The following is a 26,086-nucleotide window of genomic DNA, read 5'->3' as shown; positions in this document are numbered from 1 at the left end:
ACAGCTGCATTTTGGGCTTCTGCTGTTCTTCAGCTCTGCAGACCTTGAGCAAAGATTCCCCCAGACAATTTCTGATCCTCAGTGCAAACAGTGGGCAAAGCCCTGGCAGCACTGAGCTGCTCAGCCTGAAAACCACATTTATTTGTTCTGTGTTTGCTGTCACCTGAAACCAGCAGGGTTGGGTTGTTTTCCCTTGGTTGACAGGGGTTGACAAGTTGGAAAGCAGCTTTAAATCAGAGCTTGGGTTACCTGGACTGCTCTTGTCAGATGAGGTGATAACTTTGTGCTCCCAGTGTCTGGAGGAGCCCAGGGCTGGTTCTCTTGGATTCTGCCAAAGTGGAGTGAAATAATTCAGGAGAGAGCAGGTTGTGGACTCCCAGCTCTGGAAGTGTTCCAGGACAGGCTGGATGGGGCTTGGAGCAGCCTGTTCTGTGGAAGGGTCCCTGCCCATGGCAGGGGTGGGATGAGATGAAGTTTAAGGTCTTTTCCTACCTAAATCCTGGGATTCTGTGATTGTTCAGCACTTTGATTGTTCAGACTGACTGCCTCAAACTCCACTTCATCCCAGCAGTACCTGCCTGGTTTCCACTGGAATCCAGTGTGCTGTGCAAACCCTGCCTGTCAGGTTCTGGAGATGAACCAGAGCAGGGAAATTCCCTGGTAAATGTACAAATTTGATGGGATTGTCTCTGGCCTCACGGCTGCTTTCTCCCGTTTCTGGCAGGTGGTGGAAGAAAATGGAGTTCGGAGAGTGGTGGTGGTGCCCCACTCGGGGGAATTCCATCCTTCCATGCATCCCCCTCCTCCTCCCCCTCCTCCCCACGTGCCCCATTACATGCACCACCCCCACGCCCTGCTCCCACCCCCCCCTCACCCCGTGTTCCCCGCGGTGCCCGGCACAGGAGAGCTCCCACCTCAGTTCCTGCACCAGCACCCGCCACCACACGTGTTCCAGGAGCAAGGTGAGAGCCCAGCATGTCCCCAGCCCCTGGGGACAACTCCCCGCGTGCTCCAGGGGTTGTGTTCCTAACTCAGAACCCCCCTGGGGGTCAGGGACTCGCCCTGTGCAAAGTGTGCTTGTGTATCCTCTGATTCTTCTGCTCTGGAATCCTCTGTTTTCGAGGAATTATGCACATTTGTACCTGAGGAATGTTGTGTTTTCCAGTCTTGTATTTTCCATGCATCCCTGCTTTTGCCACTGTAAATCCCACAGCAGTGACTCCTAAAACTCCTTTCCTTAAAACTCTGCCCGCTGAGTTTTGTCACAGCCTTGGCATGAAGTTTATTGAAAATGAACTTAATTTGATACATGAATGTATTTTTTTTAGTCCAAATATGACTGAAAAGTGAACAAAAACAACCCCAAAAAATGTTGTTATCCATAGTGGAGGATGAAGTGCAGATCACTCTGAAAACTGAACAAAGCAATTAATCAGTGAAGGACTAGGATTATGTTGAATTAAACCAAGCTCTAATCCTTATTTTATTATCAAGACTTAAAACAGAAATTAGACTTAGTAAGACCATTCATTATCTCTCAAGCTTAAATTGGTAATTAGGTATTTTGACTTGCTCTAGGCTAAAACAGCATTCAGGCTGTGTTGGAAAAATTCAGTTTGGGTCCTAAATTTGCTTAATTTTTTGTAAATGTGGCTGTAGCAGGGAAGAAAGGCAGCTGTAAGGCAGAATCTAGAGCTGCTGACAGGAGAAAGGCCCTAAAAATTCAGTTTAAAAAGACCCCACACTCCAAAATCCCTGCACTTCCAGACTGGCAAAGCACAGGGAAGTTCCAGGGGCTGGGTTTTAGTGATTTTTCCAGCTTGTAGATTCAGATGTCAGGTGAATAATTCAGAATAATGAAGGCATTTCTCTGTTCTTTGCAGAACCTCGTTCCCATGGGAGGACAAACTTCATCCAGAGGGACGAGAGGAGTCTCAAAATGCAGGAACACCTCAAGAAGAGGCTAAAGGACAGACAAGCCAGTGGTCACACCAACAATAAACTGAACAGCCCTCCCTCCTCACCACATAAAGTCCTTAATTCTTCCAATGCCACAATTCCCAATGGGAATGGAAAGGGCCAGCAAGGGGCAGTTGGAGCACTAAAGCAGAAGCAGATAGGAAAAACAAAGGGCAGTCCAGAGGCAGAGATGGGAGGTAGGTGGCATGGACAGGGGAAATCTCAGTTATTTTCTATAAACTCATTGCAAAACAGGTTCTGAAAAAGCTGAATTTATAAATTCGTTTGGCTGTTCAGGATTAGAGGAATCCTGAAATCCATTATGGTTAGATTTTTTTTTTTCCCTCTAGGAATCATTGGAATATCAAGTTTTTTAATTTGGTATTTATCAAATAAGGTCTTCAGGAAGATTTAATCTTAAACCTTTTTACTTCCCTGCCATTTCTGAGCCAGGACTGATCAATATTCCCAGTGAGGGTGACCTGTAGGTACTTCCAGAACTTCTGGTGTCACTGTTTGTGGTACTTTTTGGTTACCCAGGAGCCACTTAAACCTTCAAGAAATACGAAAATTTGAGAAGTTGCAGAAGCTGCTGTTTAGTTAGTTCTAATTTCACTTTTTTAATACCTTGTGGCTGCTGTAAACCTTGTGCAGTGTCTTTGCTTTGAGACAGTGTCAGGCTTCTTCCAAAGAGGGAATGTTTTGCCATAGAAATTCCAGGAAAACATATCAGGCAGAGATAAGATCTTATTGTCATTTTTTTTAACACCTCTCATTTTTGGAGGAATGTTTTTGTGTTGTCAAAGAAAACCTATTTCTGCTCCATTAGGAAAAGATCCCCTTTGTGCAGGATGTACTAAAAGGGTTTTTGTACCACTGTTGGTTTTGGATAGTTGGTGTTTCTGCCCCTCACACAGCCAAAACAAACAGGGGAAATGAACTTTGCACAATAAGAACCATTGTTCAAGTCCTAATGAGGCCAACTCCATCTCGTGGTGGCCTTTTGGTAACAGCCTGGGTTGCTCTCAGGCTTTGGGATAATCTGGTTTGTGTTTAAATTGCAGAATCTGACACAGAATCCAGGAAATGTGATACTCACTTGAGCATTGGCAAGCCAGTCGTAAGTATTAGCCTTAAAATCCCATTATTTTCTGGGCCTGTGCTTCCTAGAAAATAACTTGTGTTTTATCAATCCCTTTTTCTTTGTTCTTAATGGTTTAATTTTTTTTTAATAGAGAAGATAAATTCTGTTTAGTTGTCAGAGTTCATAGCTGGGAAATGGCAACCGTGCTGGAAATTCACTATTTCTCAGTTTGCCAGCCTGTAATCCCAGAATATTCCACTGTTGCAGTTTTCCAGTGTGTGAGAGGGCTTTACCTTGCAAACCAGGGGCCTGCTAAACTCTTGGAAGTTTGTCCACTCTTGGAACCATCCTTTGCTCAGCAGAGAGGATTTAGGAGTGTTGAAGATAAAATTTACACAAATAGATCCTCTTTTGATGTTATATTCAGAAACTGGAGCAAATATTTGAATATTTAGAGATTTATTTAGGAAGGTGGAGTCTGGTGAGGGTAATTAAAATGTCTGTGTTTGATATTGAGCCAGTTTAATGAGCTCTTCTCTGCGTTATCCACACAGCAAACAGTGGTTTTGTTCCTTTGTACCAGCTTTTGAGGGGTTTTGGTCCTTTAGTAATTTTTCTCTGCTGCTTCTGACATCTGTACTTTGAGCTACCACAGAGCTTTGTTGCCTTGGGCAGAGAGAATTTGGAGTGTGGGAATTAAACAGCAAAAAAAAAAAAATCAGACAAGAAATTCTGAGTTTTACAAACAGAGCCTGTGCTGTCCTTAGGATCAGTGGTTGAAATTGTGTGAGGGAGCTGTCAGAAAATGACAATAAGGTGTCTGTGCCTAAACCTGGTCTGGGGTCCTGCCCAAGACTCCCCAGCTGAACATTTGCTCCAAGGGAGTGATGGAAACATTGATGCAGGAATTTTCTCTTCCTGCCCCACTGTGGTGTTGGTTTGGTGTTGGAAGGGAAAGCCTTTGGAAATGAAAAGAGCAAATCATTGCAATCCAAAGAATGCCTCTGTATTCCCACTCCAAAGGGAAAGAATTCCTCCAGTGAGGAGCTTCCTAGGCCAATTAGCGACGCCATGTTATTGACTAATTAACCTTTTCTTGCAGAAAGCAAACTTACTTGCATTATTTATGCTTTTAATAGGTTTCTGATATACAAGCAAGATCAGCCGTTCTGTCCTGGAATCTCCCAGTTAGTTCACAGAATGGAGAGAGCCATAGTCATAGTCCAGCAGCATTTACATTTGAAGTAGCAATATCCAACAGTGGTAAAAATGGAAAATTTAAATCTGTCTATGTGTAAGTTTAGTTTCTTCCTTTAAGCACAATGTTTAAACCATTAACCAATCAGCAATCTCTCTATCAGGAGCTGTTTGTTGACTTGCAGACCTTCCTACTTCACATGAAATAAATTTTAAGTAATGTCACTAAAGAGTTATACATGGACAGTGGGAAACTTAAATGTGCACTACGTGGTTTTGCTTTTCAATGAGCTTTGAGCCCTGAGGTTTAAGAAAGAGCTGTAACTTTGCTTTCTGTTTGTTTTTGCCTTTTCACAGTGGGGAAGAATTAACAATTACACTTCCTGATCTCAGACCAGCCACTGATTACCATGCCAGGTATGCTGCTGGGAAGGAAATAATGCTTTGGGGGATATGGGAATTGCAGGATTATTGTGGCTTCATGGAAAAGGGGTGATACAAACAGTTCAGGAATACTCTGAAAAAACACCATGCTGTGGACACTGGGTTTGCTATCTAAATTCCCATTTATCTTCTGACTTCATTAAAATACCACCTCACTTCCTTCCCTACCACCTTCTCTGTCTCCTCAGGTATCTCAGTTACAAACTTTAAATTATTCTCTGCTGGTATTTTTCTTAGAACAACCCTCTGTAGATTGTTGTGGGCTGAAGTCAGTGGTAAATGAAATAATTTTGCCTTGAAATTGGATCTGAAAGTCTGACTTGTCAGCTTGATTTCCAGAGATTCTTGTCTGACCTGCAGCAGTGCAAGCAGGGAAGTGGGAATGGGCTCAGTGGGATGGGATGATCAGGAGTAAATGATCCTGACTGGAGGTGTTGGGCTGGCCAGGGAGAGAGCAGCTGCTGAAACAAACCAGGGGAACCAGAGTCACACTCAGTGCTGAAGCACTGGAGCAGATGAGATGAAAGATTCCCTGCAGCAAAGCTGTGGAACAGTTCTGGGTGTGGGAAGTGCTGGGCACAGCTCCACCTGCACAGTGTTGTGTTTTCCACAGAAAGAGGCAGGACTGCTGAAAACATGAAACAATTCCTATGAAAATTGTGATACAATTGATATTTTATGATTTAGCCTGTTTAGTGCCCATACTCCTGCACAAGTGCTGGCTGTACTTGAATTTTAAGGCGTTTTTAGCCAAAGGCTCATTTCCAGTCAGGTATCCTGTTGCCATTTTGGAACACCTGCCATAGTTTTCATCCCCTATCCCACAGGTATTTCAGCATTAAAATATCTCCACTGTGACAGAGAGTAATGGCAGAGTAAATGAAGGGTGAGAAATGGGGGTCTGTGGTCAGCAGGTGAACCTGTGTGACCCCCACCCTGCAGCCACTGTGTGGGATTAACTCCCTGAAGCTGCCAGCTCTTCCCTTACATTTCCAGTGCAACAGCCACATCATTAATTACCCTTTTGTTTAGAGTTTCAGCAACCAGCAGTTCCATCAAAGAAACCATTTCAGAACTGGTGAGCTTCACCACAGAGAGCTGTGAGCCAGACTGTCCAGCTGCCCCAAAACTGATTAACAGAACCAAAAACAGCCTGAGCTTGCAGTGGAAGGTAAGAACCAAACCTGGGCTGAGTGAAGGTGAGCACTCTGCTGGATTCCTGTGCACTGGACTGAAATTAGCTTTGTCAGGAATTCAGTGTGTGCTGTAGGTGTTGCCTTTTAAGTTGCTCAGTGAAGATTAATAATGAAATAATAATTACCTTTCTTTTTTTTTTTTTCAATGTTTGAGTTTCTTGCCTGCAGCTTTAGTGTGACAGAGTTGGTAGCAGGGCTCTTCTGAACTGGCAGAGAGGAAAAAATGGATTTTTATTTATTTATATCTTTGGTTGAGGTCCTGGATGATAAACAGATATGACTTAATGTTCTTTTAGTTATTCTGACTCATTCAGACTAAATTTATTTGGACAGTTTTATAGAATCTCATTTTTAATCTGACTTTTGAATATAACCACAATCTGTGAAGGCTTGTTGGTAGCCGTGTTTGCTTGGTTTTTCATATTTTTCTTATGACCATGCTGAAAAAATTGTTCCAGCTAAATGACTTTAGTGAAATTATTTGTAGAATCTGTGCTTAGAAAATGAAGAAGTTCCCGCTTCGTGTGTCAGATGTTGCTTGTGTAAACCCTTAGATTGCACAGGCAGGTGGTGAGCACACAGTGCAAGACACCAGGAAAAGAGCTCTAAGAATATAATTTACTTCATTTATAAAATCAAATAATTTATAAATTCATATTCTAAACTATCAGAACTAAAAGAAGCAGCACGGCAACCTTGTATTAAAAGACAGTTGGAGTTGATAATATTCAGTGTGTAAAAATATTTATAAAATGCATTTACAACTACTTGATTTTAACTCATTTTTTCATTGTTTCTTTATTTTCAGTCCTCAAATGACAATGGTTCCAAAATAACTAATTTTCTTTTAGAATGGGATGAGGTAAGAGCTTTTCTAGTACCAAAAAAAAAATCATAATGACATCTGTAGAGCAATTACACTTAAAAATACCCCTTGCTTAGGTACAGCAGCTATTTTGGTGCCACTGTCCTGACAATTTTAAAGAGACAAATGATCAGTGGAAGGGGACAGTGTAAAACTGCCTCATTTGTCATCCAGAGCATCAGTAATTCCTGTGTTCTCTTTAAATGCACGAGCATTTGGCGTCTTTGGGTTGTGTCACAAATCTCCCTCAGCTCTTGAGCATCTTGCTGAGATGTAATGCAAAGGGATAAAAACTTGCAGAATGTGTTTTGTTTTCTGCTCAATGGTTTATCACCATTTTGTCAAATCCCCAGTACCAACAGTAATCAGATATCTCAGTCCTAATGTGGTTAATTATCAAGACTGCTCAGGGTGACCATCAGCAGACTCGGAATGACCACGATACATTAAATTTTGCATTCTTGAGGCTCAGTAATTTCTTTTTAAATTACTGTTAAACGAGTGAAATGACATTTCTCGTGGAAGGTGTCCCTGCCCATGGAAGGAAATGAGCTTTAGGGTCTCTCCCAGCCCAAACCAGTCTGAGATTCTGGGATTTAGGAAGATGTAGAGTGAGGAGGGTGACCTTGGCAGGGATCAGGGAGTGACTCTGGATCTCCCTGCTTTCCAGGGGAAGAATGGCCCCTTCAAGGAATGTTACTACGGGCACCTGAAGCAGTACAAGCTCACCAGACTCACTCCCTCCACAAGATACTCCCTGAGACTGGCTGCTAAAAACGACATTGGAATGAGGTAACCAGGAGCCCAGGGATACCAAATGCTGGATTTCCCCCTGGATTCCATCAGCTGCTGCTCACCCTTGTTCAAAATCTCCTCCCCAGTGGGTTCAGTGAGACGGTGACGTTCGGCACGGCCGGGGTGGTGCCGCTGGCCCCGGCGCCGCCCACGCTGCTGGAAGCAGGAGTGACCTGGATGGCCCTGGGATGGAGCCCTCCTGCAGGAGGGGCCTTGGATGACTCCCTCACCTACAGCCTGGACATGGAGGAAGAAGGTTCTGTAAGTGCTGGGCTTTGTGTGGAAATTTCCTTCATAGTGCTGAAATAAAAATGACCTTTTTTTTAATCTTCCGATAAATGGTCGGCAAGCATTGCATGGAATTCATGGGAGACACAAAGTGTGCAGTTCATGGCACAAAGTATTGTGTGCAATTCATGGCACAAAGTATTATGTGCAGTTCATGGCACAGAAATGAAGTTCAAGATAAATAAAAATGTGATTTATCTGCTCTGGCTTTTGCTTCACCTTAAAAGTCAGTGACTGTGCTCATCCTTCTTTTCCCTCCTTGCCAGGGCTATGGATTCCAGCCCCAGTACAATGGAGATGAGCTCTCATGCACTTTAAGAAACCTGAGGAGGAGTACATCCTATAAGTTCAGGGTTTGTACCATAGTTTGGTCCTAATTTCATGTGCTTTCCTGGGCTTTGGCATTTCCCAGCAAGTTTTTCAGCTTTGTATGGAGACAGCAGGAATTCACCCATTGTCCCAACAATTACCTGTTGTTGGAGCAGGTTTCAGTGAAGTAATAATACAAACCAGATTTTTTTTCACCAGCTGATTTTGCTATTAATGTTTGTCTTTATTTTTGTTGGGTTTTTAATAGATTTTTTTACTCATCAGCATGTTTATCCTTATGTATTATCAACATATATTACTGTCCTTAAAGAAACCATTTATTCTCTATTCTCTTCCCTCCTCCAACAGCTCTTTGCCTACAACAGTGAAGGAAAAAGCAGCCCCAGTGAGGTGGTGGAACACAGCACCAAACCTGACAGACCTGGAGCTCCCAGCAAACCTGTTGTGAAGGGCAAGATCCATCCCCACAGTGTGAGAGTCACATGGGGTAGGTGCCTTGGGGTGTTCCAGTGCTGCTGGGGTGTGAACAAGCCTCTCTCTGATTAAATGGGAGGGAACTCAGGCTGATTATTTATCTGCAGGTATTGTTATTGCAGGAGAAATACTCAACCTTACCCAAAAATGGTTTATTTTGGGGCTGTGGAACCACACTGGTGTTGTTCATTCACTTCTGAGAAGCACTGACTGCTCTCCTAATATCCTCTGGGTTTATTGTGATGTTTAAATAATTCCTATGTTCACTTAAAAAGTAAGAACTGATACCTGAAATTGGGAGTGCTTTCCCAATTATTCTTCCTAGCATAATCATGATTAATAATAGGAGGAAAATTGCTCTGAAAAATGTATTGTGAATAATTAAGTACACTGGTTTCTCTTGCTGGTTGACTTTTCTGTTTGAATGAATATGAATATGTTCACTGGAAAAGCTGATAACAAAATGATGCTTTGATATTAAATGTTCTGTAACTTAAGGTGTTGATTTCTTTCAGAACCCCCCAAGGATAACGGAGGATCAGACATCTCTAAATACTTCTTGGAAATCTCCGAGGCATCAGTTGGTAAGGACTCACCTTTGGGTACTAATACAGTACCCAGTCTCCATCCCTGGAGGTATTTAATTCACATTTAGATGTGGGACATGGTTTAGACTTGGATTTTGGAGATGTTTTGCAGCTTAAATGATGCTTTACTCCAGCAGTCACTTCTGATTTCACACATGTGTTTGTGTGTGTTGTACATGTTCTCTGTATAATTAATCATTTCAGATTGATTCTCTGGCTTGACCACCTTAATAATTGTGTGTGAGAATTTCCTGGTGGGATTTTAAAAAGGTTTGAAAGGGTAAAGTGCTTTTCCTTCCCTCAGGAGGGAGGTGGGAGCCCATTTACAGCGGAGCCCAGCGGGAACACGTCTGTGACCACCTCAGGCCTGGCACCTCCTACAGACTCCGCGTGTCCTGTGCCAGTAAAGGTGGGGAGAGCCAGGTGAGCAGCAGGAGGGGAAACCATTTCTGTTCATGTTTTAGCAAAATGCTTTATGGCTGTGCTCTGCAATGACCTGTGTCCCTGGCAGGCCTCTGATGTCACGACTGTCACCACAGCGGCCGTTCCCCCCGGGCCCTGTCCTGCCCCAGCCCTGCTGGGCAAAGCCAAGCCTAAGGAAATCACTTTGCAGTGGGGTAAGCACCAGAGTTGGAGTAAAACACTGCTCTGATTTCAGTCATCCAAATCAAAAATCTATAGAACTCTTCAGGGGAAAAAAAGGTAAAAATAAACATATAGAGATACTGTCCGTGGCCTTAGGGTTTTGGGGGTTTTTTTTTGGGTTTGTGGTGGGGTTTTTTGTTTGTTTTGTGGGGTTTTTTTAAGAAGACCAAAGATTCTGTCCACCTCTGGTAGGGTGATACAGTGAGACTTAAGCAGACATAAATATTTTCCAGTGAGAAAGCTTCCTGTCTGCCCATGACTGACACCTGCTTGGCAATTTAAAAATCTACTCTTGTTTTCTTGCTGTTATCTCAGTAAAGGAGATAAGCAAAAATGAATGATGATACACTGTTTAGTGAAGAAAATAGGGAAAATACATGAAAAAACCCTGATGAAGGCCATCTTAAACTAAGTATCAGTTCCTGGGTGCTGGGGGGAAAGCAAGCTTCATGAAGTATTTCTGCTCAGACACATGACAGGAGCCTGCCCTAACTCAGGGAATTTAGAAATTAATAGGAAGATGCAATCTGTTTTTGTTTGCCAGGCCCCCCAGCTGTGGATGGAGGCTCTGAGATCACGGAGTATCTCCTGGAGATGGCCAGCTCGGAGCAGGACGAGCGCAGGGTGCTCTACCAGGGCCCAGCAGCTGAGTTTGGAGTGACCAACCTGCTGCCAGGGAGAACCTACAGCTTCTGGCTCCGGGCAGGGAACAGAGTCGGGGTAACCACTGCGCTCACCACAGCTCACTGATCCCACACAGGGGACAGCAGTGATGGTGCTGAGGGGTTTCTGCAGCCTGAGTTCTGTGAACTTCTTGATGTTTGTACTTTTGGAATTGTTGGATGTGTTGCCCTGAGCTCAGGCTCTGCAGCTGGTGGTGGGTGCAGCACTGTGTGGGGAGGGGTGGGTGCCAGCCATGCCACGTTGGGAGAAGTGTGAGATAAACGTTGATGGCTTAAAAGTGTTTGTGAAACAGTGCCCAGCTGCTGCTGGAAGGCAGATCCTGGCTGGGAGAGAGAGGAGTTACAAAACCCTGGCAGTGGGAGGAGCTCAGATATCCCGTGGGAATGGGCCAGCTTCAAGTACCTGCAAGGAATCTGAAACTGAGCCCTGAACTCTGCTGTTTGTTTCCCTGTCAAGTTAGAAATAGTTTGCTTGCTTCACTTGCACATCAGTTCTTGCCCTGGTGCTGTTGCTGTGTTCATGCAGTGTTGTTTTCCTGCAGTTTGGCCCCCACTCTGAGAAGGCAGAGCTTTGCACTGCTCCAGGACCCCCTGAGCAGTGCTGCAAACCCCTGATAACCTGCAAAAGTGCAACTTGTGCTGTGGTTTCGTGGGAGGTAGGTGTTGGTGGCTTCCAGTACCACCCAAATTAGTGTTTGGCTTTTAGAATTGTAGTGGTATATTTATGATACTCAGAAATTAGAGAAATAGTGTGGGTAGAGGTGGAATATTTTAAGCCCATTTCTTTATAGGCATCTGTGTAGGGTTTGTAAACTTTTGAGAGTTATTAATTGCAGTCTTAACTGGACAAATTGGGTGGCATTTAATTCTCCTCAGGGTGTGGTAATTAATATATAGTGAATTAATTCTTTTAAGTGGTAAGAGATGTGGGTCAGTCAAAATTCTGGTGTGAACTGTGGTGGTGTTACAGCCACATGTCACCTTTTAACTTAAAATCCCTTGGAGCAGACCTCAGGTTTCAAACCCAGTGCTTCCAAAGGTTGGATTTGAGGATCTTGGCGGTGTTTTCCAATCTTTTCTGTGACTCTCAGTGTCTCAGTGTGACAGAGCTCCCCCCTGGATGCTGGGGGTGTATAAGTGCAAGAGCTGAGCAGAATTCTCCCTCACCCCACAGAGCCCGGCGTGCAACGGAGCAGAAATCACCGAGTACAGGCTGGACTGGGGCCAGGTGGAGGGGTCCATGCACATCATCTACACTGGCCCCTGCCAGAGCTATGAGGTCAAGGGGCTCACACCTGCAACCACCTATTACTGCAGAGTCCAGGTAGGAAAAGCCTTTTGGTGCCACTGTGCACTTGCAGTTTGGGGACAAACTCCAGCTAGAAAGGAATAAAGTCATGTGCTGTCACCTGCTCATGCAATAGAGAAGGTAATTGGGAAAAACACTTCCCTTGTCCCCCAGTCCCTCCTCATTCCCTGAATCTGGAAGAGTTTAGATCCTGTGCTGTGAAATACCAGCTTTACAGATGCTTTGCCCTGTTGACAAATTATTCAGGAGATTTTCCACTCTCTTCCACATTGCTTTTAAGAACACATGGAAGGCTGTGAGAGCTGTGACTGCCTGCTTGGAAAGCAGGGATTTGGTAACTCCTGTGTGGTGTCTTTCAGGCTGTGAACGTGGCTGGGGTGGGGCTGTTTGGGGACACTGGCGTGGTGACCACTCCCCCATCAGTGCCTGCAGCCGTGGCCGTGCTCCACTTACTTGAAGAGGATCAGGTGGAAATCTCCCCTCCTTTCTCCACGTGCCTTGCAATCCAGTGGGAAGAGCCCTGCTGCCACGGGGCAGAGATCACAGGGTACAACATTGAGTATGGGGAGAAGCAGCTGGTCACTGTGGGGAGAAACACAACCCATGTCCTTGAGAATCTGCTGCCTGACACCCTGTACAGGTGAGAATTATTCTGAAATCACATTTGTAGGATTTGAGGGTAGTGCTTTAAATTTTTAGAGCAATTTTTCTTGCAGCATACAGACTATTTGCCTAATTCATCCTGCAGCTCCAAAAAAACTCCTAAAATATCTAGAGTCCAGCCATGATGTTGTCAGGAGTGAGATTGTGGTTGGTGTTAAGGTTCACATTCTGTCTCAAAACCAAGACTTTAAGGTTTCTGGGTTTAGGATTTTTCATTGGGATGCTCAGGTGTGTGGCCAGAAGAAGATGGATGGACAGGTAAGAGCAGAGTAGGGGTTCCTGTGACCTCAGTCTTGGTTAAAACTGAGTTCAGGTTTAATTTTTAAGTGCATGTTAATTGCTTTACTGTTTGGAGTTACGCTCTGTACACCTTTTTACTCTTGCTTTGTTACCCAGCGCTTTTTGTGACCATGTGGCTGCTCTCTCCATCCCCAGGATCAGGGTACAGGCCATCAACAGCTTTGGAGTGGGTCCTTTCAGTCATTCCATGAAAGCCAAAACCAAACCACTACCTCCTGACCCTCCCCACCTGGAATGTGTTGTCTTCAGCTACCAGAGCCTTAAACTGAAGTGGGGAGAAGGGCCCAGCAGAGCTTTAATTCCCAACCCTACTCAGTTCAACCTGCAGATGGAGGACAGGTTTGGCAGGTGAGACCATTAAAGATCTTGTGATTTTACCACTTCAAGTTTTTAAGGTGTTTTATGTTATTCTCCCTTCTGTTTGCACCACTGAGTCATTTGAGCATCCCAGAGTTTGCCCTTTTGCAGTTTTGCATTCCATCTTTCAACCAGAAATGCTGTCAACAACTTGACCTTCTGCTGCTTGTAAACAGTAAATACTGTTTAAAGAATAAATACCTTACCACCATCCTGTGCTGGCAGGGTTATTTTTGGACATCCAAAACCAAAGTCAAGCCTGCATATAAGAAACAGGGGTTGGCCAGCTGTTCTTTAACAGGAAATTTTAATTTATTTTGGATATTCAAGGGTTGTTCTCTTGATTCAGAGGAGCTGGGCTCTGCAGCCTCAGTGGGAAGAAGGCTGGGACACCCAGAATGCAGCATCACTTCTTTGTCCTTAACTCAAATCTGAGTGTTTCAGGTCTGATGCTGCCCTACGCGTTGGTGATGGCTGGGTCACTCTGTGTGTGTTCTGTGTCCCCCAGGTTTGTGACAGTCTATAATGGTCCCTGTCACACCTACAAGGTGCAGAGGCTCAGCGAATCCACCACGTACCATTTCCGCATCCAGGCGTACAACGACGCTGGGGAAGGAGCCTTCTCGGAGGTCTGTGCTTTCACCACCACCAAGTCTCCACCTGCACCTCTCAAAGGTGAGCTGGCACTGCCCTGGCACCTGCTGCAAGCCACTGGTGGGCAGGATTGGATCCTGCAAGCTGACCCTCAGCCAGTCTTTGCAGGGACAGAGACACAAACTCGCTTTGTCTGGGTGTGAAAAAGGCTCTTCTGTTGTCATCACCTCCTGCACAGCAGCTCTTCCACCCCTGAACTGAGCATTCCTACCTTTGCTCAGCTGGAAGGGCATTTTGCAGGGTTATCCATTGAAGTTACAGCAGTGTGTAGGCAAATGAGGGCACAGTTAATTCCTCTGATCTTCACTTTTTAACATGGACATTAAAGGTCATCATTAAAGTCACTGTGAAGGTCAGAGTGCTGAGTGCCTGCAGCAAAATTGATTGACTGGACCATGGTTAGAACATAATTTCAGCTCTGCACATGGACAGAAATGCTGGGTTCTGTAGTGACTTGAAAGTGCTGCTCCTCTTTACAAACATGGGCTCACCCTGGCAGCTCAAAAAGACCAAGTACAACCTGCACATAACAATGATCATGTTTTAAGCTCATGTCATCAAATAGAAGAAAAGGAAAGAAACAAATCTTAATTGCTTTAAGTTATTGGAATGAGTTGCCTCTAAGCATGACAGCTGTACATTTGTAGAGACTGTTGTTCTTTTTCTAAAACACCAACAAATCACTCTATTTTCTAGCACCCAAAGTGATCCAGCTGGAAGAAAACACTTTTGAAATCACATGGGAGCCTCTACAGCCGATGAAAGGAGATTCCATTGTTTACATCCTTCAGCTTGCTGCTGGCAGAGAGTTTGATCAGGTACCTTTTATACAGCATCAGGAATGTGAGGGGTTTTTCCTGGGAAAAATTATTACAAAAAAAGGTGTGCATATTTCTTGTGGAAGTGTCCCTGCCCATGGCAGAGGGTGGAATGAGATGGGCTTTAAGGTCTCTTCCAACCAAAACCATGCTGCGATTCCACGATTTGAAGGTTGAAATTCTGTCTGGGGAGGTGACAAGGGAGACTTTTCATTTCAGAAAGTGTGAAGTGGGTGAGCACTGGTTTATCCTGTTCTCCCAACAATTCCTTTGGCTCTTGATTTTTAATCCTCATGGTCTGTGGTACCACTGCCTCTGTTAATCAGAGAGTCTGCTTTGCTGGAGGAGCTTTAAGGAAAATGCGGGATGATTATTTTCTCCTTTCTGAGCCTCCCAGCCCAGGTGAGGCCTCAGTGTGGGGGTGTGGCAGGAAACTTCAATGAATCCTGAATTGTCCAGAGATTTAAGCTGTGATTTTACAAAGCTGAGGAGAGGAGGGAGGGCAACTCCAGGCTGTGCCCAGCTCCGCCCACACCCCTGGAGCGGGACAGGCAGTTCCAGGTGCTGGTGGTGAGTGCGGTGCCCCTGACTGAAGCAGCTCCTGTCTCCTGCCAGGTGTACAAGGGCCCCGAGCCGTGCTTCCGGCTGCCGGCCGCGCAGACGAACTGCGAGTACCGCGCGCGCGTCTGCGCCGGCCGCCAGTGCCACGACCTGCCGGGCTGCCCGGAGCTCTGCGGGCCCTACAGCCCCAGCACGGTGTTCTGCTGCCAGCGCCGGGAGCCGGGCCCCGCCGCGGCCCCGGCCGGCGCGGAGCTGGCGCAGAGCGGGAAGCGGCTGCGCGAGGAGCGCGCCATCGCCATCGCGCTGCTCTGCGGCTTCGCCGTGGTCGCCATCCTCTTCGCCGTGGTCATCCAGTACTTCGTCATCAAGTAGGGCAGAGCTGGCCCCGCTCAGCTGTCTGTACAGAGCTCTCTGGGGTATTTATGGGTAGTTCAATGGAATCCTAGCTGGGAACCCCTCGCTCCGTGCGTTCCCGCTCCTGCTGCTGGCTGCCGGCGAGGCTGGCTCGGCAGATCCTTTCCAAATGCTGGACACAGATTTCCTGTAGAAGGGGTGATCCTGGGGCCTCTGCAATCAGGGTGAGCTGTTAGAGAACAGCAGTCAGCTGCCTTACGGTGCACACTGCGGGGGGTGTGCACACTCCTCCTCTCTCCCCATCCCAGCCACTTGGAGAGGGAAGGCATTGCTAGAACCAGCACCACCAGAGCAGCGGGAGGCGATGGCTGTTCCATGGAGTTTCGCTGTAGTTTGATATCCATGAAATCCAGCAGCACAAGTGCTTTGAGCTTAGAGCAGAACTGCAGAGCCTACTAGAGCATACCACATTTACTAGACTGTAGAAGGAAAGCAGAATATTGACTTAGTGATATTACTACTTTACAGTTATTTTAATACTTGGGATTCAGTAATAATCATTTCAAGTGTTGGAGTAGAGGGTGCCAGGGTTTTTTAGGGTTTTAATCCAAACCAATGCCAGCAGGATGTGGAGCTCAGCCGGGATGCCCAGGAAAGGCTCTGCCTGAAATGTTCCTGCTGTCCTGAGCAGCTTTGGCCCAATCCACATTTCGCTCTCAGTGCCTGAGAGAAAAGTAATTCCCTGTGCAGCGTGCTCAGAACAGCACAGGAGTTGTCTTTAAGGAGAAAGAGTGCATTTATGATAAATGTTACACTATTTGGCTCAAACTGAGCAAATGTTTTTGTACTATTATTAACCTAAAAAATAAAAAGTTCAGCCTGCTTTGGGTGCCCTTCTAACTTAACCCCAACGAGCAAATTGTACGTGAGAGAACTCTTTTTAGATAACCTTTATACAATGTTTTAAACTTGCTATCCCAGTGGTAGCAGCTTCACATTCCATGGTTTTCCTGTTGGGAATGTTCAACCTGCTATGAACTTGTCTGAAACTCGTCCTGGTCGGCTGGGGGATATTTTTGTGGACACTGTGCACTACATTTGACTGTTGTGTTCCATCTGCTTGTGAATCCCTGAGGAGGAGCCTGGCAGCTCCTGGCTCCGTTAGATCAAAGCTTTTGAAAGCTGGAACTCACAAATTTCCAGTGTTTCAGGATGGGTCTTGCCAACAGCATTTGGAACATGTCACAGAACGGTAGATTTAGGGTATTTTGCAAAGTCTGTGGCTCCACTTTGGCCATCAGAGCAATGCACTTGTGGGTGGGAGGGTGGATGTGACAGAGCTACAGGCGATGTGTTTCCAGTAATTAATTAATCACTTTTAAGGGTCTTTCTCCTACAGCAGTTGAGGAATAATGTTGTGTTAGAGTTTGAGGCATTGTGTTGTATTTCAGATGTGGAAAACCTAAATTATGATCTAGTATCACTTAATCCTCTTCACAGTAGATTGATGGTGCAATCTGAAATTAATCTTTTCAAAACGTACTCTTCATTTTTGTACTCTATTTATTTTGATTAAAAGTCCTGGAAAGAAAAAAAAAAATGTATGTTTGAATGTATTGTTCTACTTGTAGCAGAACTTTAAGTTAATCATTTATTATATCATAGAATCTCTCCCTCCAGTGTCAGAGTTTTATACAGATATTAGTCTCTAGTTTGCAGAAGAGTTTACAATCTGTCTTTATTTTCCTCATAGTCTCCCTTTAGCAGATAAACTGCCTGCAGCAAATCTCCATTGCCAAAGGGTTCTTTTTTAACTCCTTAGAACCAACTTGTAGAGGTTTATTTGGCAATAGTAGTCCTGAAATTAGGATCGCAGAGTAAATACTAACAAGTCACCACTGCTAAAAAATGAAATCGAATCCTTTTGTGATTGCCACAAAAATGCTCATATTCCCAGAAAATATCTGGGATTTATACTGCAATACAGATTTTCCATCAGCTGTTGTCCATTCCAGAAGGATGTACCCTCGTGGCATTAATGTATTTTAGGTATCTTTGGTTTTCTTGTATTGTCATTTTTGAGGTATCTCAAATGTATGTTAAAGCTGCCATGCATTGTATTACTAAATTGTAACTATCAAATAGATAATATATTTAATACAGCCAATAAATAATACAAATGTATTCAAATTTGACTCTGAGCTCCTGTGGTTTTGTGGGATTTGGTGTCACTTGTGTCATGTGTAATTTAAGGGAAGGGAACATTTTCAGTGTCATTAAGAACTGAGTTAACTTGGGACCCTTGGAATATCACTTCCATTTCTCCTCGCACTGCAGGGAGGACCTGCAGTTCCCAGGTGAGGTAGAACAGTTCTTTGATGCTGGAAATTGAATCATTTGGGGCTGATTGCCAATTTTCCATCATTTTGTGTTGACTCAGGGCTTTTCCCCCTTGAGCTCTTCCCCAGCATTTGCTGCTGAGTGCAGAATTTTTCCTGACAGTGCCTTTATGATCTGATAAGATGGGAAAGGCTTTATTTGACCATCATTCCCAAAGAGACAGCTGGACACTCAGCCTGGGTAAACTTTCCACTTGAGGAACGATCAGGGGTGAGGAGCTGGAAAACTCTGGGGTGGAGGAGGCAAGGGGAGTGGGGGCCAGCGTGAGGGGACCCCAAGGGAAGGCTCTGGGAAGCTGGAAGCACAAGGCCAAAGGGAGCAGGGACACCCAGCAGCAGGATGTGTCCTCAAAGTCCTTAGAATTCCTCCAGAACCTGGGAATGGGGCTCCAGCAGAAATGAGAGAGGGATGAGCTACAAAACAAACCTCCTCCCCCTCCTCGGAGCTTGGCTCTTTGCAGCTCTTCTGCTCCCAAGGACTGCTCAAAAGCCGGAGTTTTGTGGAGCCAAATAGTGTGGGATTAGTGCTGCAAAGGTCAGAGCTGAGCACAGGCACTGCATTGTCCAGCAAATCCCAGAGCTGACGTTAGGGAGATTCCTGCTGCCCTTTCCAAGAGGCAGAAGCTCTGGCTGGGGTTGTTCTTGCAGATTTGGACAACTCCCAACAAGAAAAACTGCCCTTGTGCTAGGGCTCTGCATGGCTGCACCCTGAACACCTCAACAAATCCTGTCTGGGAAGAAAATCCCAGTGAAATTTCATAGAATGATGGAATGGGTTGGGTTGGGAGGGACCTTAAAGCTCATCCTTGTTCCACTCCCTGCCAGACAGGGACACCTTCCCCTATCCCAGGTTGCTCCAAACCCCATCCATCCTGGCCTTGAACACTTCCAGGGATTTCAAATTTATGGGATTTAAATCCTGCACCCTGAGCAGAGCCACGTGCCCGGGCTGTGCTCCCGATTTCTCCAACAGATGATTCCCAGCTGGCCGGCAGCTGCCCGGGAGGAACGACCCGCGGCAGACGGAGGAGTCGGCGCCGGGCCAGGACACACCATGACCCCATTTCCTGTTTTCCAGCACTGAAAACAACCCCCGTGCCTGAGCAGAGGGGAGGGTGGCTGCTCTTCCATTGGGCCAGCGTGTGGTGCCCATGGAATTTGTCTTTCTGCGTTTATCCTGGAGAAAAGGAGGCTCGGGAGGGACCTTGTGGCTCTGCACAACTCCTGGCAGGAGGGGACAGCCGGGGAGGCTCTGCTCCCAGGGAACAGGGACAGGAGAAGAGGAAATGGCCTCAAGCTGTGCCAGGGGAGGCTCAGGCTGGACATCAGCAGGAATTTCTTCATGGAAAAGGTTGTTAAACATCGGAACTGCCCGGGGAGGTTTGGAGTGCCCATCCCTGGAGGTGTCCAGTGAAGGACTGGAGGTGGCACTCAGTGCTCAGGGCTGGTGACAAGGTGGACACCAGGCACAGGTTGGATTCGATGCTCTTGGAGGGCTTTTCCAAGCCCATGACTCCCAGCATGGCTGTGCCCCACAGCAGTGTCCACGGGGAGAAGCATCCATGGCCAGGAAGGCGTTTGTGGCCCTGGGGACAGATGGCTGCCCTGTGGGAATTGGTTCTTTCTGTCTTCTCCTGCTGCTTTCCTCACAGAAATCCTGCAGGGAGCTCCTGGTTGTGCTTCCCAGCGTGGCAAGTCACCTGTGGTGAGTGGAGAAGGTGGCACAGAGGGGGCAGAGGAGTCCTGCACTGGGTTTAAGGAGAAATCCCGAGCCCCACAGAAGTGCAAACCATCATTTTCTTTCCTGCCTCAGGAATAAATGGTGTCAGCTCCATGTGCTGAGCTCCAGCCTGATCCCAGCCCATGGAAGAGCTGTTCTCCCCCTCTTTCCTAAAACAAGGGAAAAGAAAAGTGGATTAAGTTTCTTGTCTAAGGTCAGTGTCTGGAATTCCTCCTCCCTCCCTCCTCCCAGGATGTTTTTGTGTAACACGCTCTGACTCATGGAAGTCAAATGACTTGGCCTCAGAGCTGCCTCAGCACAGGATCCTGGCACAGGGATCCCGTGCCTGCCCCTTGTGCTGCGTGAGGCTTTTCCAGCTCCGGGCGCTGCCGGAGCCCTGGGGCTGCTCCTGCTCCCCCAGGCTGATCCCGAGCCCAGGGCAGGCAGCCAGGCTGGCTGATCCAGGTGCGGAACACCTGCCTGGGTGTGCGTGGGGAGCACCAGAGCTGCTGCTGGAATGTTCCACAGGGCGGATCTTGCTTCGTCCCTGTCTCTGGGGAGCTGGGATGAGTCCCCAGCACATCCTCCGGACCTGGCTGCAGTCGGACCGTCCTGGCTTATAACAACACATTGCAACTGCTCCGGGAACGTTGCTGATCGCCTGCGTGACAAAAGCACAGCAAAGCTTGATGTTCTGTTTTGCCTCAGAAAATGAGAAACTTTGACAAAACTCACATGGCAAGTGCTCTAAGTGGCTTCCAAATCCAGTCAGCTGCCATGAAAACCTGCTTTAAAAAGCTTTTAAATTTGCTTCCAAAGTGGAACCTGTTATTTTCAGAAAAGTGGGAACACACTGTCATTTTTAGTTAATCCTGGGTTTGCTGGCAATTTAAAAAGTGACTTCAGAGCTATTAATGAAATAACAAAACATCACCTCAGGGCAGATGGAGGGCACTGGGCTGTCTGCAGCAAGGGGAGTGGGAAAACAATCACTGGAATCCAGCAGATTTGGTCTGTGCATCAGTTTGCTCTCATGAATATTTACAGTAAAATGAATTTCTACTTTGCCAGGCCGTATCTCCATGGCAACCCCGCTAGGCCGCGTCTCCATGGCAACCCCGCTAGGCCGCGTCTCCATAGCAACGCCGCCCTCCCGGCCGCCGTAGCCGCGCCCCTTGTGTCACATGACCGGAAACAATGGAGGCGACCAAGATGGCGTCTCCCAAGAGCGCCCCTAAAGACGCGCAGGTACCGGGGGGATCCGGGCGGGACCGGGGGGTACCGGGGGGCTCGGGGCGCTGAGCGGTGCCTGTGTCCCCCCTCAGGTGATGGCGCAGATCCTCAAGGATATGGGCATCACCGAGTACGAGCCGCGCGTCATCAACCAGATGCTGGAGTTCGCCTACAGTAAGCGGGGCCGGGCGGGAAGTGCGCGGGGAAGCCCCGGGTGGAGCAGGGCAGTGTTGTCCGGAGCAGGGCAGGTTGTCCGGAGCAGGGAAGGTTGTCCGGAGCCGGGCAGTGTTGTCCGGAGCCGGGAGTGCTCTGTGAATCCGTGTTGCCGCGGGAGCTCCCCTGTCAGCCTCGGTGACCGCGGAGATCTTTTCCAGCTGCAATTCTATCGCTCTTTAATCACAGAATCGCACATCCCAGGGTGGTTTGGGCAGGGGCACCTTCCACTGTGCCAGGGTGCTCCGAGCCGCGTCCAGCCTGGCCTTGGGCACTGCCAGGGATGCAGGGGCAGCCACAGCTGCTCTGGGCACCTGTGCCAGGGCTGACAGGCAGGAATCGCTTCCCGTTATCCCGCCCGGCGCCGCCCTCGGGCACTCTGAGCGGCACCGCGGGCCGCAGAGTTTTCAGGGCCCAGGACGGGGCTGGGCAGCATTTCACTGAACCCGGAGCCCGTTTCCCCCAGGATACGTCACCACCATCCTGGAGGACGCCAAGATCTACTCGAGCCACGCCAAGAAGTCGAGCGTGGACGCGGACGACGTGCGCCTGGCGATCCAGTGCCGCACGGACCAGTCGTTCACATCGCCCCCGCCGCGGGATGTGAGCGCAGCGCGGCTGCCCCGGGACACGGGGCTGGGCTCGGGACACGGGGCTGTCACCGGGACACGGGGCTGTCACCGGGACACGGGGCTGGGCTCGGGACACGGGGCTGTCACAGGGACACGGGGCTGTCACCGGGACACGGGGCTGGGCATGGGACCTGGGGCTGTCACCGGGACCTGGGGCTGTCACAGGGACACGGGGCTGTCACAGGGACACGGGGCTGGGCTCGGGACACGGGGCTGTCACCGGGACACGGGCTGTCACAGGGACACGGGGCTGTCACAGGGACCCGGGGCTGGGCTCGGGACCCGGGGCTGGGCTCGGGACCTGGGGCTGTCACCGGGACACGGGGCTGGGCTCGGGACACGGGGCTGTCACTGGGACACGGGGCTGGGCTCGGGACACGAGGGTGTCACTGGGACACGGGGCTGTCAGAGGGACACGGGGCTGCCACCGGGCCATGGAGGTGTCACCAGGATATGAGGGTGTCACTGGGACATGGGGCTAAGGCCGGGACACAGGGACGTCACTCGGAAAGGGGGATGTCAGTGGGACACAAGGAAGGAGAGCCAGACACGGGGATGAGGGCAGGACACTGGTATGTGTCCAGGACATGGCGTTGAGGACAGGGATGTCACTGGGACACAGGAATGTGGCCTGGACACGGGGATGAGGCCAGAACCCTGGGATGTCACCAGGACACGGGGATGTCACTGGGACATGGGGATATGTCCAGGACCCAGGGATGTCACTGGGACACAGGAATATTACCAGACACAGGGATGTGGCCTGGATGTGGGGATGAAGACGCTGGCATGTGACCGAGACACGGGGATGAGGCTGGGACACGGGGACATCACCAGGACACACGGATGTGGGTGGGACACTGGGATATCACCAGGACACAGGGATGTGTCTGGGGCACAGGAATGTGACCAGACATGGGGATGAGGCTGGGACACTGGGATGTCACTGGAACACTGGGTTGTGACCAGACACAAGGATGTCACCAGGACACTGGGATCTGACCAGACACGGGGATGTGGCCTGGACACGGGGATGAAGCTGGGACATGGGGATGTCAGTGGGACACTGGGGTGTCACCAGGACACAGGGATGTCACCAGACACGGGGATGTGGCCGTGTCCCTGCAGTTCCTGCTGGACATTGCCCGCCAGAAGAACCAGACGCCGCTGCCGCTCATCAAGCCGTACTCGGGCCCGCGGCTGCCGCCCGACAGGTACTGCCTGACTGCCCCCAACTACCGCCTGAAATCCCTGCAGAAGAAGGTAAGGATTGCTCAGGGACTGGGGATTCACCCCTGGCGGGTTGGGAGTGGTGTTAAATTGCAGTTTTCTTCAGCTCTGAAAGGTGTGGGTGAATATTGGCCTGTGCATGTCAGCTCGGAGGTCTCCAGGCTGGCTTTGCAAATTGTTGTTGGTTGATTTTAAACAGAAGTTTTGAAATATAGGAAATTTGAAGGTATGGGAATATTGTAGTGTTAAAGAAATACTGCAGAATCCCAGAATCAGTGATGCTGGAAAAGCCTTCCAGGATCATCAAATCCAACTTGTGCCTGATCCCCAGCAGAGCACTGAGGGCCATGTCCAGTCATTCCCTGGACACCTCCAGGGATGGGGACTCCAGCACCTCCCTGGGCAGCCCCTTCCAGGGCCTGCCCACCCTTTCCCTGAAGAAATTCCTCCTCATGTCCAGGAGAAACTGTCAGGTTTAATGTCAGGTTGTCAGAGCCACAGGTCAGGCTTTGGTGTAGATATTAAAGAGTATTTTTTACTTCTACCTCAGTTGTTTTTGCTTTAGAGGGAAAATATTTCCTTTGCTGGGAAGGCCTGAATGCCTCAGTGTGGGGGGACTTTGCTGTTCATTCCAGGCCATTCCCTGATTCCCTGGTTCTCTCCCCACAGGTCTCCTCCACAGCAGGCAGGATCACAGTCCCTCGCCTGAGCGTGGGCGCCGTGAGCAGCAGGCCCAGCACTCCCACTTTGGGTAGGGAACGGCTCCACAGGGGACTCCCACCTTTATTTTAGGAAGGAAAATAAAAGAGGAATAATCTAAAACACTTCTCAGCCCCTGAGGGAGTGTCAGGGATTGCCTAACCTTATATTGTTTGACAGCATCAGAAAGTTAATTTCATTAATTAATCTTTATTATTACAATAACATTTAAACATAAATGCATTACAGATGTTCTGTATTTGTGATAAATTCTCTATTTAAGAACTTTACTTCTTTATTCAAGAACTTTACTTAAATTTAGGGTTATTTTCCTCAATGGCAGTATGATGCTGAATTAAATAGCACTAGGAAAGATCCATTTTTAAAAGGATCCTAAAATTTAGAACTGTGCCCTAAAAATTAGTGTGTTTTTATAGTCTGGAGTGCTGTAGGGCTGGAGTAAATGTGGGACAATGAGCAAATGTGCAGCTCTGCCTGGGAATCTGACTCCTTAAATCAGGTATCCTTGTGCATTCCCACTGTGTCTAATAACAGGGAGGGAGTTTTAGGAGTGTTTATGGATTTATTCTGATTTCTTGTGGTGGGGTTGTGTGGAATGCAGGTACCCCCTCAGCCCAGACCGTGTCGGTGTCAGCCAAGGTGGGAGCGCCGGTGTCGCTGGCGGGGCAGCGCTTCACTGTCCAGATCCCGTCCTCGCAGCCCGCTGGGAAGTCAGGTACTCCTGGGCTCCCTGGGGCTGGAAACAGGGATAACCACACAGCCACAGCCTGCTTGGGCTGGGAGGGACAAGCTCATCCAGTCCCACCCTCTGCCAAGGACACAGACACCTTCCGTGCTGCTCCAAGCTGGCCTGGAACACTTCCAGGGCTGGGGCAGCCACAGCTGCTCTGGCCAAGCTGATGGGGGAAGTTTCTCCCGCTCTCCCTCGTTCCAGGAACTTCCAGAGTTAATTCCCATTCCCAGCACAGCAGTGACAGCCAGAACATCGCCATCCTGGGCAGCTCCCTCCCACCCTGGCTCCTGATTCTCTCTCTCCCTTGTGTCCTTGCCCCATCCTCCCTCTTGGGATGAGCCTGGAGTCGCACAGGGGTTGCTCCAAGCTTTCAGTGAACCCTTTCCATGATTCCCACAGCCACTCCCACCACTCCCACGGTGCAGAACGTCCTGATCAACCCGTCCCTGATCGGCCCCAAGAACATCCTGATCACCACCAACATGGTCCCGCCCGGCGCCGCCGACCCCAACCCGCTCAAGAGGAAGCACGAGGACGACGACGACTACGACGCCTTGTGAGGGCCCGCAGCCCTTCCATGGCATTCACAGAGCCCTTCCATGGCATTCATAGAGCCCTTTCTGTGGCATTCATGGAGCCCTTCTCCAAGGATTCATGGAACCTTTCCCATGGGGTTCATGGAACCTTTCCTGTGCGATTCACAGAGCCCTTCCCATGGGATTCGCACGGACTCCAGCGGGTGGGAATGGGCAGGAAGGCCCCCTTTGGGCCCCAGGAGTGTGGAAATAAAGTGCAGAGTGTTTGTAACCTGGCCTTGGTGTCTTGTGCACACACCTGAGGTGTGTGAGGTGTGTGTGAGGGGGTTTCCTATATGTTTTCTATATTTTTAATGTATTTTTATATTTATATATAATTTATATGTACACACATATACCATTGATATGTGTTATATATTTATCATAGACACACACATATAATTGCCTTGAACACTCAAAACTCTCACATTTTTAATATATATACATTTGTCTATACACATACATAGATATTTAGATATTAATGTATAAATGTATGTGTGCACACTTGCATAAAATATATCAAACATAGTGTATAGAGAGAATTCACAGTAGTTAATTATGCACACACAGAAACACTTCATGTATAAATTGTATTTTATGTATTAGGTACACATTCTAAAATATGTAATGACATAATCCTATGCTATATAGGATTTATTTATATTATATAGGATATATTTATTTTATTATATAAAATACTACATATTTTATATAATAATATATAAATACTACATATTTTATATAATAATATATAAATACCTTTTGGGACAATCTTCTATTAGGGCCTAAGCCCTCAGAACTTCCAAGCTTGTTTAAATCACTTGGAAATATTTTACAGCTCTCAGGGCCTTCATAGACTTGGAAAGCAGGGAGAGGAGTGAAGTCCAGGGAGAGGGGGAATTTTGGGAAGGAATTCTCCCTGTGACAGGGCAGGGCCCTGGCAGGGGGTGTCTGTGCTTGCTGTGTGTGCCCCATCCCTGCAAGTGTCCAAGGGCAGCTTGGACAGGGCTTGGAGCAACCTGGGGTGGTGGAAGTGGATGATCCTTAAGGCCTTTTCCAACCCAAACC

The 26,086-nt window shown here is 47.9% G+C and overlaps 2 protein-coding genes across 2 annotated transcripts in view; both read left to right on the top strand.

The window, feature by feature from the left end:
• LOC128814458 (fibronectin type-III domain-containing protein 3a-like) overlaps positions 1-17,758 on the top strand; it is a 39,749-nt gene extending 21,991 nt beyond the window's left edge. Inside the window, exons 6-27 of the mRNA XM_053990310.1 lie at positions 725-962; positions 1,884-2,156; positions 3,024-3,079; positions 4,183-4,337; positions 4,598-4,657; positions 5,717-5,855; positions 6,689-6,742; positions 7,416-7,537; positions 7,627-7,801; positions 8,095-8,181; positions 8,507-8,645; positions 9,148-9,216; positions 9,524-9,642; positions 9,731-9,836; positions 10,409-10,584; positions 11,090-11,203; positions 11,722-11,871; positions 12,216-12,496; positions 12,955-13,167; positions 13,685-13,851; positions 14,527-14,648; positions 15,264-17,758. Coding sequence (XP_053846285.1) covers positions 725-962; positions 1,884-2,156; positions 3,024-3,079; positions 4,183-4,337; positions 4,598-4,657; positions 5,717-5,855; positions 6,689-6,742; positions 7,416-7,537; positions 7,627-7,801; positions 8,095-8,181; positions 8,507-8,645; positions 9,148-9,216; positions 9,524-9,642; positions 9,731-9,836; positions 10,409-10,584; positions 11,090-11,203; positions 11,722-11,871; positions 12,216-12,496; positions 12,955-13,167; positions 13,685-13,851; positions 14,527-14,648; positions 15,264-15,581 — 3,333 coding nt within the window. The 3' untranslated portion in view covers positions 15,582-17,758. The remainder of the gene's footprint in view (positions 1-724; positions 963-1,883; positions 2,157-3,023; positions 3,080-4,182; positions 4,338-4,597; positions 4,658-5,716; positions 5,856-6,688; positions 6,743-7,415; positions 7,538-7,626; positions 7,802-8,094; positions 8,182-8,506; positions 8,646-9,147; positions 9,217-9,523; positions 9,643-9,730; positions 9,837-10,408; positions 10,585-11,089; positions 11,204-11,721; positions 11,872-12,215; positions 12,497-12,954; positions 13,168-13,684; positions 13,852-14,526; positions 14,649-15,263) is intronic.
• Positions 17,759-20,829: 3,071 nt separating this feature from the next.
• On the top strand, positions 20,830-25,250 carry TAF9B (TATA-box binding protein associated factor 9b). Its single transcript, XM_053990467.1, has 7 exons — positions 20,830-20,930; positions 21,008-21,089; positions 21,595-21,731; positions 22,889-23,023; positions 23,660-23,741; positions 24,312-24,425; positions 24,843-25,250. The coding sequence occupies exons 1-7, from the start codon at positions 20,880-20,882 to the stop codon at positions 25,001-25,003; spliced, it is 762 nt and encodes a 253-aa protein (XP_053846442.1). The 5' UTR covers positions 20,830-20,879; the 3' UTR covers positions 25,004-25,250.
• The last annotated feature ends 836 nt before the right edge of the window (positions 25,251-26,086 follow it).

The sequence above is a fragment of the Vidua macroura genome, chromosome 14, assembly GCF_024509145.1.
Source record: "Vidua macroura isolate BioBank_ID:100142 chromosome 14, ASM2450914v1, whole genome shotgun sequence".
Lineage (NCBI taxonomy): Eukaryota > Metazoa > Chordata > Aves > Passeriformes > Viduidae > Vidua > Vidua macroura.
The sequence above is the reverse complement of the archived record's forward strand: the minus strand, read 5'-3'. Positions and strand labels throughout refer to the sequence as shown.

Bases quoted from the DNA above. Each gene is read 5' to 3' on its own strand.
- TAF9B (XM_053990467.1), top strand. From the start codon at position 20,880: ATGGAGGCGACCAAGATGGCGTCTCCCAAGAGCGCCCCTAAAGACGCG. The intron at 21,732-22,888 runs GTGAGCGCAGCG...GTGTCCCTGCAG, and splicing joins CATCGCCCCCGCCGCGGGAT to TTCCTGCTGGACATTGCCCG. The intron at 23,024-23,659 runs GTAAGGATTGCT...CTCTCCCCACAG, and splicing joins TGAAATCCCTGCAGAAGAAG to GTCTCCTCCACAGCAGGCAG.